The sequence below is a fragment of the Chrysochloris asiatica genome, unplaced genomic scaffold (genome assembly GCF_000296735.1).
Source record: "Chrysochloris asiatica unplaced genomic scaffold, ChrAsi1.0 scaffold00065, whole genome shotgun sequence".
In the NCBI taxonomy this organism is placed as follows: Eukaryota; Metazoa; Chordata; class Mammalia; order Afrosoricida; family Chrysochloridae; genus Chrysochloris; species Chrysochloris asiatica.
In genome coordinates this window covers 12,108,996-12,125,357 of record NW_006408583.1, presented here as the reverse complement: position 1 = coordinate 12,125,357, position 16,362 = coordinate 12,108,996, and the positions used below count along the sequence as shown (strand labels likewise).

The window sequence follows — 16,362 nt, the reverse complement described above, 5'->3', positions numbered from 1 at the left end:
TGAGTAGTATCCACAATCTGTCTAGGTGGGGCTGATGAAAGGAAATGTGGATGGGTCTCTTGTAATACAATAGTGAATATCTGTCATCAGGACTAATTATGAGGGTTGGAAATGTAAAGGTAGACATTTTGTAGCAAGGAGGGGAGTGGTAACTTTTCAATCTAGGAGCGGAGGTCCCTGGGACCATCAAGGGAGAAGAGCGGAGAGCGGGACCCTACCCAGAGAAGCAGTGATGCCTAAGATGGAGGCAGAGATGATGACGTGGAGCGATGAAGCGGTTGGGGCCTTTAGACCTAGAGAGGGAGAGGGGCTGTATGCTGAAGACCTGGGGGCAAGCTTGTAGTGTATACCCTTTGGTTGGTTGATGATGCATGGAGGAGATTGTAACCATGGCAATGAAACGATATACGATAGGATGAATGTAAAACTAATGTTCTCCCATGTAAATGATCACATAATTCAAAATAAAACAACAAAAAAATTGCTATAAGTTGGTTCTTTGAGAAAATATCAAGAGTTAGCCTAACAATAAGATTGAGCTCCTTAAATATATTTTGTTTGAAAAGTAGCAATTTTACAGTAACTTTCTTATAACTAAACTGTCCTATAAACATTTTTCAAAATCGTTTTTGCACACTCGATAGATAAAAGTTGTGTCCCCTTTCCTTAAATATATTTCTACTGTTCAACTTTCTGGACTCCTGGTCTGGGGCTGTAGACCACAAGTTCGGCAGTTCAAAGTCACCAGCTGCTCTTTAGAAACCCTGTACAGGGTTTGCTATGTGACTCAATGGCACTTAACAAAAGTGAACTTTCTACTCAGAATTCAAAACAAACAGGATAAAAAATGGAAAATTTGGGGATAACTAATTTTCATTCCTAAATACTTAAAAAAATTTCAGTACAAAGTTATTCTTAAGGAACTGAAAAATTCTGGAAATTATTTCAAAATGTCTAAATTTTACTCAATTCTTTCATTTAACCTGTATTACACGTCCTGATAGTGTGGTGCTATGGGTTAATGTGGTGGACTGCAATGTCAGTTTGAACTACAAGATCAGCGGCTCAAGCTCAACAGCTATTTCTTGGAAACCCTACACAGGGTCATGATAAATCAGAACCTACCTGATGGCATTGAACAACATCAAGAAAAATGTTTACATTCATCAAGAAGCAGTTCATTTTCCCAATTGCAACCAATTATTATTTTACATAATACTATTTTCTCAACATACATAAATTTTAGATACAGTAGTAAAAGCAATAAGCATCCTAAAATTTAAAAATGCAAGGAGAAAACATGCTTAGCCAAATATTCTATTTAATACATAATTAAACATTATATATTAAGAATAAACTCACATGTCACTCTCTGAAGGACAAGGCTGTTTTACCATTTTGGGTCTGCCTCTTGGTTTTGGAATCTTGACTTCTGTAGCTAGTATTCACATAAAAAAAATATCCATTAACTACCAGCTTTCCCTTTAGATGCAAATTTCACATATAAAGACTGAAAATGAGATATACCAACAATATAGGGCCTTATTAGTTTATTATGCATAAAGTTTTCTGTAAATTTTAAAGATTCAATAGCTTTCCCCCTAAGTTCACGTGAGCAACAGCAGAAAATTTAAACAGGCAGAGCAACAAAAATGTTCAAGTTGTCCTTAGTAGGTCTCAGAAGGCTTCTAGTAACATTTATGTTTTAAAAACAAGAATGTCACAAAACTTCAATTCTAAAATTAAAATTATGTAAACAAATCCTGTTTTCTCCTAGGATATATTTTCATTTATTTCTAGTAAGAATCCTATTATAAAATTGGGGGGAGGAGAGAGGTTAACGTTCTTTGTATAAGGCAGATCCGTTCCAAAATGCTTTTATTTTGCCAAATTATGGAAATACTTTAAACAGGCAATATAGAAAATAGCTACATTATTAAGACCCTAGTAGCCAAAGATGCAAAAAGATTTAAATATTTATGGTTTAGTTAAACCAAATGCTATCTCTCAATCTTTGATTCTGTATAGAAAGCTTATGCCTTTGAAGGCACCCTGGTGCTGCAGGGGTTAAAGTGCTCAGCTGCTGACCCACAGGTGGGCGGTTCAGGAATGGCAGCTCCCCTGCAGGAACAAGACTTGGCAGCAGTTTGCTCAGGTGGATATACAGCCTAGGAAATTCTGTGGGGAAAGCAGTGTCACTATGAGTCAGAATTGACTAATAATGGTTTGTTTTTGTTTAATACCTCGAAAGTGAAAGGTAAAATAAACCTACTACCCATGGAATTTTAATCTCACCATAGCCTCTTTTAGAGGTAGTAGAGGTCTACTGAGGAGAAATGCAAAAGGGATAAAAAAGAAAAAGAATTAGGCCCAGACTAGTATTTTAAAGCTAAATACTTTGTTGCATAGAGTACAGAATATAATGCTTATCTATCTTACAATCAATTTCAATATCTATCTCCCCTCATTCCAAACTATTTCAGGCACTACCCTAGTAGATTGGGATATTAATCACAATCTAAGTAAAGATTGAAGCATCAACAATCCTACCTGCAGGGCGTCCTCTTTTCGGACTCACTTTTAGATTAACAGATGTTATTGCCGTTGTCACTACTCCAGTGTCCTCTGTTTCTATTTGTTTTTCTGCCTGAATCACAAAGATTTAATTAACAAACAGTAGATATAACCAATTTAATTCGGTGGCAAAAATATGCTACTATATGAAAACGTGAGTTCAACTGTAACTTTCATGTTCCAAGTAAAGGCTAGTTGGTTTGAACTGCCAACTTTGTTTTTTTCAACAAAACACTCATCAGTGATCTTGGCTTATCATTCTAAAAATGAGAGAAGAAACCCTCAACCTAAAACCACCATTTGTAAAAAGAAGGCTTTGTTCTTGATACAATAAGGAAAACAAAATATGATTCATAACAACTCATACAATTTGTTAAATATATTTTCACAGAATGCCTCAAAATCTAAAAGTGTGTATTACCTAATATAGCGCCTTTTGGTATTCTAATATTAGAAAAAGCAATAAAGTTACAAAGTATTTCGAATCAAGTAACATTGCTAATGTACAGAAGTATCATTTTTGAACTGAGACTCAGATTTACTGTTTTTCCTTGGAGAAATTTTGACTTTCCAGAAAGGGATTATTTTCCAGAGTAAGGAATCCCAATGAGCCCTTTATGAACTGACAATTGTGGTATACGTTCATGAACAATGGCCCCAAATAAGAACCAGTTTACTTCATTAAAGCATTAGAAACAGACCACAGGTTAACAACAACCAACAGAAGGGAAATGGAGTCAGGATTTGCCAGTTATCATAAAAATTGCAAACTGAGGAAAGAAATAGTACAGGAGAACAAAGAATAATGGCAGGACCACTCCCCCAGGTGCCTCCTATCTCCAACTAATTATAATTCAGTGTAAACTATATTCTAGTCCTGGAGTGGTGCTATAGGATAATCACTGGGCTACTAACCATGAGGTTGGCAGTTCAAACCAAGCAGCCTCTATGCAGAAACCCTATACAAGGTCCCTATGAATAGGAAATGACTTGACAAATAGGCACAATGGTTGTTAAAAGTACTCAGCAACTACCCCAAAAGTCTGCAAGCAATTCAAAGCCACCAGCCACTAAGCAGTGTCTCCCTTAAAAGATTTCAGGCTAGATAATGTTATGTTGTTGTTAAATGCCGTGGAGTTGATTCCGACCCATAGCGACCCTGTATAGGGTTTCCACGGAGCTTGAACCACTGACCTTGCAGTTCAAATGACTTTGCAATCTGACACATTAGCCCACAGCGCCACACCAGGACTCCAGATCACGCTATGCTGTTGTTGTTACGTGTCATCGAGATGGTTCCAGCACATAGCGACTGGGCTGTCCGAGGCTGTAAATCTTTTTAGAAAGCCTCAACTTTCTCCGGCGGAGCAGCTGGTAGTTTCAAACTGCTGACCTTAAGGTTCGCAGTCAATTCCTAACCACTACACTACCAGAGCTCCTTAGATAATGCCATAGGGCAGTCTTAATCTGTCTTATAAGGTAAAGATTTGAGGGCAAACAACAAATCGACTAATTTACCCAACATGTTGGTAAGGATGTGCACAATCATTTAGACAGTGAGGACTGACAGTATGTACAAACTGGTATCAGTGTTCTGAAAGAATACCTACAATCAACAGCAAAAGATTTAGAGTAAGGGATCGGGTTTGCTTTATCTCTACTTATGCTCCACTAAGTAAAATAAGAATTAAGATACTCATAGTTTGCCTAAACAGTTACCTTTCTCTTTCTCCCTCTTCTGGCAGCCTTCGGAGTAGTTATATCAATTGCTTTAGTCACATCCTAAAACATACAGATAGAGCTGAAAAACTGTCAAGATGAGAATAAATTTTCTTAACCTAAAAGTCAATCATGTTTTACAAAAATGCTCTGCAGAAACTTGTTCTGCTTCTATGACCTTTGAAATCATGATTAAAAGCCTTATCAGTATAAAGTAGAATAGCCAATATCTTCACCTGAATATATAAATGCATTTCCTATATAAAAAGACATAATACTAGCATAGCTGTTCATTAAGTTTATAAAATCATTTATTCCACAGTAGAATCCTGGATTTTAAGGTTGTGGATTAAGAGGTGTCCATACTGGCAGATCTTTTAACAACCATTTCCTCAGATAATCAACTATAGAGTTGGAAATAAACCCAGATTCTTAAGCCTCCAGTCTAATGCTACTCTTCCTAGTCCATTCATGCAACATCACTCTAAAAAATGTTCCTAACCAATAGTACCCTACCCAGACAAATGGGAGCTCTTGTTTTGTCCATGAAAATAAATTTTATAAAAAGCCATGCATCTTTAAAATACATAAAATTTACAATGCTAATACTGTGTTTATATAGGAAAAGCTTAAGTATATTCTCATCATTGCTCAAATACTTTTTAAATTATTTTTTTACTTTGCCAGAGAATTTCACTTTACACAATCTTCTAAACATAAACTTAGAATGTAAGAGAAATTCAACATACCTCATTGCTGGCTTTTTCTTCCTGGTCAGTGTCTTCCTTTGAAACACTAGTTTCTTTTTCTTCAGCTTCAACATCAGATGATGCATTTGATTGCTTAGTTGAGGCCTGTGAGCAATCAAGTCTATTAATTTCACAATAGAAAGTTTTCCCCCCACCCTGGCTTTCAAAGTTTCCATCCACAGAAAATTAAGTCTGTCTGCAAAAGGTCAGAAAAGCACCTTATTTTCTGGCCATAGGATAGTTTTAATGGATATACAACTTAAAAAATTGTTTTCAATACTACTATTATTTTCAAAGTCTTAAGGGTTTCTCTTCCTGTACTTTCATGCACACAAAATCATCAAGTGAAAAAATTAAGTACCTTTGGAAAGATGTACTCCCACCATTATAATCAAGGCAAGACTGACAGAAAACCATATGTCCATTCTTATCGATCCAACTATATTTAATGTATACTTATTTTCCCATGGCCATCAAGCACAGTGCCAGGCACACAATACAGAGAGAGCTTCTTTCCTGTCTGTCTTGGTTCCAGACAAAGAAGCAATCACAACACGGCATGGCATTTTTAAGAAGCAATAAAGGCACCTAGAAACCACCTAATGCTGTCACAGGACACTGAGAAGGGGAGTAGTCAGTGTCCCACATTCAACAGCATCTCAAAAGTTTTCAAAGGTGAGAAGAATGACACCTTTGAAGAAAGAAAAAAGGTTGAGAGATTTAAGAGTAGAAGGTTGTAGAATTTCCAGTTTGTTCCTAACCGCTTCAGGCTTACTCCTGTTTTCCCCAGCTTCTGCTACAAGCCTAATAAAAGGACACTTATGAGAAACTCCCAGTTAAATACTCATCAAGCGCTCCTCTAAGCATACTGAGGTCCTAGAACAGTCACTGCTGTTGAGCTGATTCCCACTCACAGGATGTGCACAAATGCCCCAGGGTTTCTCAAGCCATAATCTATGGAAGCAGCTTATTGACCCCCTGCACTACAGGACCCCACCAAACACAGGTTCTATACAAACACCTGGCTGGTTTATTTTAAACCACAAGCACTCTGGACATCCATATGGAATGTTAAGTACACTTTGCAATACTGGAAAAAAGTTAAATACCATCAGTGCCAGGACAGATGGTAATTTCTGTTCCAAGACAAAAAAAGATACAAATTTTGCATGATGAAAACTGAAACTGAGTGTCATACATGCTGGGATACTGATTATTTCTCAAGTTTGAGTAAATCATACTGAACAGTATTTTAACTGATATGACTCACCTGCTGACTAGAAAATTTCACTTTTGGATTGTTATCTATTTCCCATAAACCTTCATTAAAACCTTTTCGTTTATTTGGCTTGCCGTATTTTTCCTTATTTTCGGAGTACGGAAATATATCCTTTGGTCCCAGAAAAGCACTATAAAAGGGGGAAAAGAGAAGTACAAAGTCACCTCAATTAAATGTGTAACTAAAGTTAATAAATAGTATTTATTATCCTATGGTAAAACTGTCAAACATTCTTAAACTAAAATGTATAAATAAAGAGTAAACACAAAGAAGTCTAGTATCTTTTAATTCCATTTATCCAAGATCGTTTTGAAACACTTTCCATATTACACAACTCATGATGTTGTCAATAAGGCGCACTATCTAAATACATTTTCAAAATACAAAGAAACATGTTGTCTTTTAATTCCATTTTTCCATGAACTTTTGGACGCTCCCTTATAACTATAAACAAACACTTGTACTGTCATCTTTAGCTATGCATACAAATACTGTATCTCAGAGTTATTCTCCCCTTATATATTATCCCGTATCACTTGTTCCAAAAAAAATCTTTCAATGCTAAAAAGGTAGACCTTCTATAAATAGTATATGATGGTTGATACATATGTATTCTCTAACATATGTATTCTCTAACAACAAGAAAACTGAAGAAGTCCTCACTAAATTATTCACAATTTAAAATAATCATTATTTTTAAGTATAATCGAGTCAGTTCTGACTCACAGCAACTCTGTACAGGGTTTCCAAAGAGTGGCTGATGGGTTTGAACCAACGTTTATAGTCCAATGCTTATCCTACAGAATCACACCAAAACTCCAAAAATATTTAGAATCTATTATGAATTCTTCAACTGCTGAAGTTTCTAAACATTGAGATGCCTATAGTTAGATTGTACTTTTAAAGGATTCAAAATAAAAAAATTGCAATTCAAGGATACTCAAAAGTGTTTTATTTAAATGTAAAAAACTCTAGGCCCATGGAAGGAGTGAGGATGTCTGAAGGCAGCAATCTGGCTGACAGAATATGCTCTTATGACTTCTAAATGAGTATTTATTTTTTGTTTTGTATGTGTACGTCAACTATTTTTGCTTTGCTCATTTATAAAATAAACTGTTAAGAGATAAGTCACAGAGAAGTAGGGTAACTGTTATTGCAGCGAAGGGATTCTATCACTGAGATGACACAAGGCATCTAATTAGTTGACTATAAAGCTGATGATCCTGTCTGTTAACCATCACTTAATTCACATCCCAACTAAAAGTTAAAAAAGAGTAATAAAAATAAATGTAATCACCTAATTCATGAATGTTAAATGTATTTTAACTTCACATCCCAATATCAAAATAATGTGCTAAGATTAAATGTACACTAAACCATAAGGTTGGCAGTTCAAACTCACCAGTTGCTCCTTGGAAACCCTAAAAATGGGTCAGAAGTGACTTGACAACCCTTAACAATCACCTCATTTATGAAAAAACTTATCTTGGGGTTAAACTTAAGTCATCACATTTGATCCAGAAATTTGGGCTTTGACTAGGAATTATTCATCCCAGGACTGCCTTAAGTTTTATACAATATTTAGTCACTACAGTTGAAACACAATTCCTCCTATGTTAATGAATTCTAAATTCTAAGTAACTTACGAAAAACTCTTTCAAAAGCGGAACTTCTAGTTGTTGTTGTTAAGTGCCGTTGAGTCGGTTCCGACCCATAGCGACCCTGTACAGGGTTTCCGAGGGTGTAAATCCTTACAGGAGTAGAAAGCCTCATCTTTCTCCCGCGAAGCGGCTGGTAGTTTCGAACCGCTGACCTTAAGGTTCGCAGCCCGATTCGTAACCACTACGCTACCAGAGCTCCTTGTTCTATTTAGAACAAGGCAATTCAACACAAATTTTCCCTCCTAAAAATCAAACTCCACAAAAGTGATTACGAAGAGAGTTACTTAGAAGATTAAAGACCACAGCCTTCCTTTATGGGTTTCACCTCAATATAAAGAAAACAAATATCCTCACCATTGGAGCAATAAATAACATCAAGATAAAGGGAGAAAAGAAGTTGTCAAATACTTCATTTTGTTTACATAAGCCATCAACACTCAAGGAAGCTGTAGTCAAGAAATAAAGGACATGATGAGGGGGGCAGGGGGGACACCCTTTGGTTGATAGATGATGCATGGAAGGGATTATAACCGTGGCAAGGAAACAATATATGATGGGATCAATGTGAAGCTGTTGTCCTTCCATGTAAGCTATCCCATAATAAAGCATTAAAAAAAAAAAAAGAAGAAGACAAAAGGACTTACAGCCTTAGGCAAATCTGCTACCCAAGACTCTCTAGTGTTGAAGAGCAAATAAATGATGTCAGATTGGGGACTAAGGTGTGCCTGACCCAAGCCATGATATTTTCAATAATCTTATATGTATGTCACAGTTGGACAATGAAGACCATAGAAGAATTGATGCACTTGAATTATGGTGTTGGAAGAGAATTTTTAAAGCATTATGGACTACAAAAAGAACAAACAAATCTTGCATTGGAAAAAGTACAGCCAGAATGCTCTTAAAAGCCAGGATGGCCAGAACTAATTTGGAGAGCTGGGTGGTGTATGTAGTTAACACTAGTTCAGCTACTAACTAAATGATTAGAGAATTGAGACTGGTGTGGCACTGTCGGATAAACACTGGACTGTTAAATGCAACATCAGTGGTTCTTTTAGGAGAATCACTACCTTCTCATTTATGTTGATAATTGTAACTTCACTTAGTTTCTCTAGCTGCACTTCTTGTGTTCTTTAGCTATTTACACATAACACTTTATATTGGATTCAAATTTCACTTCTTACTATCATTCTGTGTCTTTTCTGCACTAGCCTGTACCCCAGTGAGTTTGTAAAAATGTCACTCACGAAAGTATATCACTGGGAGACAGAGGGACCACAACTGTAGGGTTTGTTGACTATGCAAGAACTGATTAACAGAACAGTGACCAATCACCAGTACACTACAAAAGGAGTTCACTGATTTGTGAACTGAAAAGTTAGCAGCAAACTTTGTACTGTACACAATAACTCAGTTAATATACCATGGCCAATAAAATTTAATGCATGAAGGTATGTAAAGTTGTTGTTGTTAAGTGCTGTCAAATCAATTCTGACTCACTGCGACCCTGTATAGAGTTTTCCAAGTAGCGGCTGGTGAGCCTGAACCACTGGACCTTGCGTTTCAAATGAGCTTGCAGTCCAGTGCATTAACCAGAGCCACACCAGGGCTGGATATACACTTCATGTTTTTTACTTCAAATTTTACTTTTAGCAGACAGCAATATGGCCAGTTTTAATGATTCTATTATATTGTTACTTTCTCTTATTTTCTTTCAAACTTGTCTAACCCATTCCCATATATGGAGCTCTGGTAGCGTAGTGGTTACAAATCAGGCAGTTCGAAACTACCAGCTGCTACCTCATGGTCAGCAGTTCGAAACTACCAGCTGTTCCATGGGAGAAAGATGAGGCTTTCTGCTCCCATAAAGATTTACAGCCTCGGAAAACCTGGACAGGATCCCTATGAGTCAGAACCAACTCCATGGCACATAACAACAACAATCCATTCCCATAATGTAATTATTTGTATTTGATCTAGTGAGCTATTGTTGTGCAAAGGTTAAGCAGTTGTCTGCCTGAAGGCTGGTGGTTTGAACCTAACAGACACTGAGGCTGGAGAAAGATGAAGCAGAGTCTGTTTCCATAAAGATTAAAGACTTGGAAACACTACTGGGCAACTCTTGCTGTGAGTCAGAATCAACTAACTCAACAATAGCAGTAGATTTTGGTTTTATTCATCCCATCTCATTTTACATGTACCTCTAAGGAGCTCTGGTAGCGTAGTGGTTACGAATCGGCCTGCGAACCGCAAGGTCAGCAGTTTGAAACTACTAGCTGCTCTGCGGGAGAAAGATGAGGCTATCTGCTCCCGTTAAGATTTACAGTCTCGGAAACCCTGTACAGGGTCGCTATGAGTTGGAACCGACTCCACCGCACATAACAACAACAACAATTACTTATCACACAAATACTGCCATTTTAGCCACTTTTAAGTGTACAGTTCAGTGGCATTAACTCTAGTGACAATGTTGTCCAACTATCACTACTACCACTTATTTCCAATACGTCAGCAATGGACTAACTGCAACATGGCAAATTCAAACCTACCAGCTGCTCCTTGGAAACACTATGCGGTGTTGCTCTGAGTCAGAAGGAACTAATGGTACTTCTAACCGCAGCAGTATTCCGAACAGAAGGTCAACACCCAGTTAGCAGTAACGCCCTTTCTCAGCTTCCTCTTGAAACCACTACAAGATTTTAGTTTCTATGTATTTGCCTATACTAGACAGTTCATGAAAATATGATCACATACTATTTGTCCTTGTCTGACTTATTTCACTCAGCATTGTTTTACCCATGTTATAGCATGTTATAGCAACATTATTCATCACATCCCAAAAGGAGAAACTGCCCAAAAGTCCAACTCATGAATCAAAATTGTTGTTGATAAGTGCTTTAGAGTTTGTTCCAACTCACAGTGACCCTGTATAGGGTTTCCAAAAAGCACCTGGTGGGTATGAACTGCCAACCTTGTAGTTAACAGTGCTTATCCTATAGCGCCACACCAGGAATCCACAATGGAATATTATGCAGTCATAACATGGATGAACCTTGAAAGTATTTGCTCAGTAAAAAAGGCCAGTCACAAAACACCTATTGTATTACTGCCATCTATATGAAAGGCCCAGCTTTAAAGAAACAAAAAATAAATGGTTGTGTCTTGGGCAAGTGGCGGGATAGGCTTGGGAAGAAATGAGAAGTGACAGCTAGAAGGTTTCTTTCTTAGATTGATGCAATATTCTTTATCTCATAGTGCTGATGGTAACACGACTCTCGGAAGATAGTTGGATACTTTAAATGAGTTAATTGTATGGTAACTGAATTATATCTCAGTAGGACTGCTAAAATTATTTTAGAGAATATCATATCCTATCAATGAAAGTAAATTATCTACAATTTTACCAACTATAATCATTGTTTTCTGCTGCTGTTATTTGTATTTACACATAAATGTGTAGTGAAGTGGCTCCATAAGATAAACACGCAACTGAAAACCACAAAGTTGACATCAGTTCGAGTTTACCAGCCTTTCTACAGGAGAAAGATGAGGTTTTCTGCTCCCGCAAAGATTTAAAGCCTAGGAAACCCTATACAGGGTCGCTATGAATTGGAACCCATTCCAGGTCACTGAACAAACAATACATATGAATGAGATCCCAATGTACAGGATTGTTGTTGTTCAGTGTCCTCAAGTAGGTTAAGACTTACAGCGACCCTGCATAGTTTTCTCAAGAACAGCTGCTAAGTTTGAACCACTAACCTGTGACTAGCGATCCAGTGCCTATCCTACAGTGCCACACCATATTACATGTTGTCGTTGTTATGTGGCATCAAGGCAGTTCTGACTCATAGTCATTCCATGCACAACAGAATGACACACCTCCCAGTCCTCACAACTGTTGTTACACTTAAATGGTAATATGTTGTTGTTGTAAAGTGCCATCGAGTTGGTTCCGTCCCATAGCAACCATGGATAAAGTTTCCGAGGAGCAGGTGGTGAGCTTGAACTGCCAACCTTGCAGTTCCAATGGCTTTGCAGTCTGGCACATTAACCCACAGCACTGCCACACCAGGGTAATATACTCACTCCTTACTATGTCTTTTCCTCTAAATTAAAATGAGCATCCTTCTGTGTCAAAATTGCTCTGGTAGTGTAGTGGTTACGAATCGGGCTGCGAACCTTAAGGTCAGCGGTTCGAAACTACCAGCTGTTCCGCGGGAGAAAGATGAGGCTTTCTGCTCCCGTAAAGATTTACAGCCTCGGAAACCCTGTACAGGGTCGCTATGGGTCGGAACCGACTCGATGGCACATAACAACAACAATTTTAAGGAGCTCTGGTAGCGTAATGGTTACGAATCGGGCTGCGAACCTTAAGGTCAGCGGTTCGAAACTACCAGCCACTCCGCGGGAGAAAGATGAGGCTTTCTACTCCCGTAAAGATTTACACCCTCGGAAACCCTGTACAGGGTCGCTATGGGTCAGACCCGACTCAACGGCATTTAACAACAACAACATTCTAAAATTAATTTGTGTATTATTAGATCATTTTCAATTATAAAATAATGCAGCTATAATTTTGTTGCTCAGTCTTTGGAAATATCTTCACAATAAATATTAAGCAGAACTGTTACATCAAAGGTTATGCTTAATAGGACCACTACTGTAAAAGACTAAGAAAAAGAACCCATGCTAAAGGGGGGTGGATTCGTTGCTGGTTGCACGGATGTGGGGGTGGAGTAAGGGGAGGGAGAGGAAGGTGGAGCACAGGGTAGGGAACAGACAGTATAGTTTGGGTGCTGGAGAGGGGGGTCAATATACAAGAAGGGGGAGGGGAATACAAGAACAAAGCAGATGGGAGAACAATTAGGCAGGTTTGCATGGGCTAAGTAAAGAATGATGTATGTACAACCTTGGAACAAGAGGGCTCTGGAATACAGGGATTAAAACATGGTTGGAATGGGGTAAAGGGGGGAAATAATGTTAAGATGCTTGGCTGTCTTTTGAATCTTGGTTTCCCTTGCATGCCATTATAAAACAGACACAGAAGGGGGAAGAGAAAGAAATAGTCAGAAATGTCACCATAGAAAGCTTGTAAGTCTGTCTTCTGCCTGTAACTAATTGGAATACTTAAAATGGGGCTACAAGGTGCCCAGTGAAGGAGGCTTCCTGCAGAGCCTCAGCATTACATGAGACTATAGGTGGAATCCTGAACAGCATCCAGAATCTTTTGAGGTGGAAAATTTCCACTTGAAAGGACAAGCAGATCAGCCTGGAGCAGCTAGAACAGAAGACACTTCTTGAAAGAAAGACCGACAGGAAAAATACAAAACAATACAGGCAGTCCGATGGATTACTACAAGAACAAGCAAGTTGTTCGCCCAGGAAACATCAAGGCAAGTGGTCAGGTCCCCTCAGGGCAAACCCTCTTCTAAGACTAAGATTCAATGGGAATACACACTGATTGGTGACCACGTTGTCATCGATAAGGGGAAGTGAGGGAAAAACAGCAATGAAGCTGTGAGCTAAGCCCTACAATGTTCAATAGACTCCTGTGAACCCGGGTGGAGACCTGGTTGGCCAGCAGTGTGGCAAGACCTGGGAACTCTTGGGCCCAAAGTCAGTGACATAGCCACAGAGGACTGGAGTGGAGAGTGAAGAGTCCAGCTGATAAGAAGTGAGGACATATGCACAAGAACACTCACACTTGCAGATAATCCCCACTTGACCTGGCTTCAATGACCGGATGATCAGAGCTCAACTAGAAGTGGGAAAAAAAGAGTAATCTGATACTATCTAATGAACCTGACCTACACCTATGGATGCAGTAGCTCAAAAGAGGGAACTAGTCTTTACATTAACAATTATTCCCACCTCCTCAACACAGAGTAGACAGGGATGGGCAACTTGGACATTGGCTACCCAAAGTAAGGGGGCTACAAAGACAAGAAGTGACAGGCTTACAGAGGCCGTGGAAGAAGGTGGAATCTCCACTGAGTAGTATCCAATCTGTCTAGGCGGGGCTGATGAAAGGAAATGCGGATAGGTCTCTTGTGTTACAATAGTGAATAACTGTTATCAGGACTAATTATGAGGGTTGGAAAAGTAAAGGTAGACGTTTTGTAGCAAGGAGGGAAGTGGTTAATTTTGCAGTCCAGGAGCGGAGGTCACTAAGACCATCAAGTGAGAAGAGTGGAGTACGGGACCCTACCCAGAGAAGCAGTGAGGCCATAGATGGAGGCAGAGAGGATGACGTGGAGAGATGGAGCAGCTGGGGACTTTTGACCCAGAGAGGAAGAGGGGCTGTGTGTGTGCTGTCAACTGGGGGGGTGGGGGGTGGAAGAGGCTTGCTGGTTATACCCTTTGGTTAGTTGATGATGCATGGTGGGGATTGTAACCATGGCAATGACACAATATAGGATAGGAAGAATGTAAAACTAATGTTCTCCCATGTAAGCTATCACATAATTCACAATAAAACATTACAAAATTAAAAATGGTTATGCTTAAGACCAAGGAGCTTGTTAATGAAACAAAACAAAGATGGATGAAAAAGAACTTCCCCTGGATGTAATCCTCGACGTTCAATGACTAGAGTCCAGATTAGTTTTTAGTCACCATCATGACCGAGTACCCACCCCAGAACTCATGGTTGTGGCTCTATTTATTCTTCAAAGCATCTCATTTTAAGGTAACATACAAAAATCAACTAATATGCAAAATAAAAAATAATTTAATTACATGATACCAAGTATCAAAAACTTATCAAAGCAATCAAAGAAAACACATCAAAATGTTGAGCAGCTCTGACTCACTCCATTTTTAAATAACACAAAAATACTTTTAAAAATGAAAGAAACAGCCCAATTAAATGCATGGCATCATTATATATGCTAGCAAATACTCCCCAAATAAATGCACAGACAAATCTGAAAGGAAATACAAGACTGAGATGTGTAGGGATAATTTCTAAAATACAGGAGTAAAACTCATTTTGTATCTTGGTAAAGAAGTTTTCTTTTGTTATCGTTTAAATTGTTAACAAAAAAAGATATTAACTCAAGGTAAGTTACATACCAAATTCCAGTACTGAAAGAAGGATAACCAAAATCCACATTCTGAACATTAGATTAACTCACTCTAGGAAGGTTTCACGGAGAACAATAAATAGCCAGAGCCCTGGTGTGGCGCTGCAGGTTAATGCGCTGGACTGCAAAGTCAGTTTGAACCACAAAGTTGGCAGTTCAAACCCATCAAATACTCCTTGGAAAGCCTATACAAGGTCACTATGGGTCAGAACCAATTTAAAGGCACTTAACAATAATAGAGCTTCAACCTTCTTAAAAAGCTTGCAGGTTAACCTTTATCCACTGAAATAAATATCTAGTGCATACATATGACTTTAAAATTCTAATGTCAAACTTCATAAAAATCAAGATTAATGTAAAACAACATAGGAAAATAACAAGTCATTAACTGAATAAAATCCAATTTTACATTTCTGAAGCATACCCAAATCGTGTGTGATTTTTGTAAGGTACACTTCAAAAATAATTATGTTTATGTTTGCATTCCAGATGTCGTAAGAACATAAGGACCAAGCAAGAGCAGTTACTTGTCTAAATTTTCCCTTTTGTAATCATTGCACAAACTCCCAATGCACAGATTCCAATTCACAGCAACCCTATAGGACAGAGTCAAACTGCCTCAGAGGGTTTCCAAGCCTGTACATGTACACATGTATAGCTGACATCTCTTTCCCATGGGCAGCTGGTGGGTTTGAACCACTGATCTTTTGGTTAGCAGTGCAAAACACTAAGCCACCAGGGCTCCATGCACATAACCACAAAGATCAACATGTTTCTTCTAAAAGCTCAGTTATGGGACAAAATAGGAAAAGTCTACCAATGCTTAAGAGCTCAAAACTCATGAATATGATAAAGCAGTTTCTCTCATTTGAAATAACATCCAATTTAAAAAAATGAAATTGAAATAAATTTCAAATAAAACATGAATTTAGAAAATAAATTTCAATTATTGAAATGAACACCTTTATTCACATTGGCATACCAGCATGTTCAAGGCACATAAATAGGTATACTACAGGAATTCCGAAAGTTCTTGGAAAGTGGAATTAAAAGACAGTGGAAGACCTGCAGGAAAAATGGAGGCAGATGGGCTGTTACTACAAGAACAAACAAATTGCTTCCCTAGAAAACATCAAGGCAAGTGGCCAGGTACTCTCAATGCAGACCCCCTTCCAAGACTAAGACTCAAAGGAAATACACGCTCTGATTGGTGACCAAACACATCACCGATGGGGGGAAGTGGGGTAAAAGCAGCAATGAAGCGGCAAGCTAAGCCCTACAATGTTCAGTGG

At 38.3% G+C, this 16,362-nt stretch overlaps 1 protein-coding gene across 2 annotated transcripts in view; it reads right to left on the bottom strand.

The window, feature by feature from the left end:
* PSIP1 (PC4 and SFRS1 interacting protein 1) overlaps positions 1-16,362 on the bottom strand; it is a 43,426-nt gene that overhangs the window by 15,148 nt on the left and 11,916 nt on the right. For both annotated transcript variants that reach the window (XM_006864481.1, XM_006864482.1), the window contains 5 exons: positions 6,313-6,451; positions 5,043-5,147; positions 4,294-4,356; positions 2,551-2,647; positions 1,363-1,438 (listed from right to left, as the gene is read on the bottom strand). In XM_006864481.1, the coding sequence (XP_006864543.1) occupies positions 1,363-1,438; positions 2,551-2,647; positions 4,294-4,356; positions 5,043-5,147; positions 6,313-6,451 (480 nt within the window). The remainder of the gene's footprint in view (positions 1-1,362; positions 1,439-2,550; positions 2,648-4,293; positions 4,357-5,042; positions 5,148-6,312; positions 6,452-16,362) is intronic.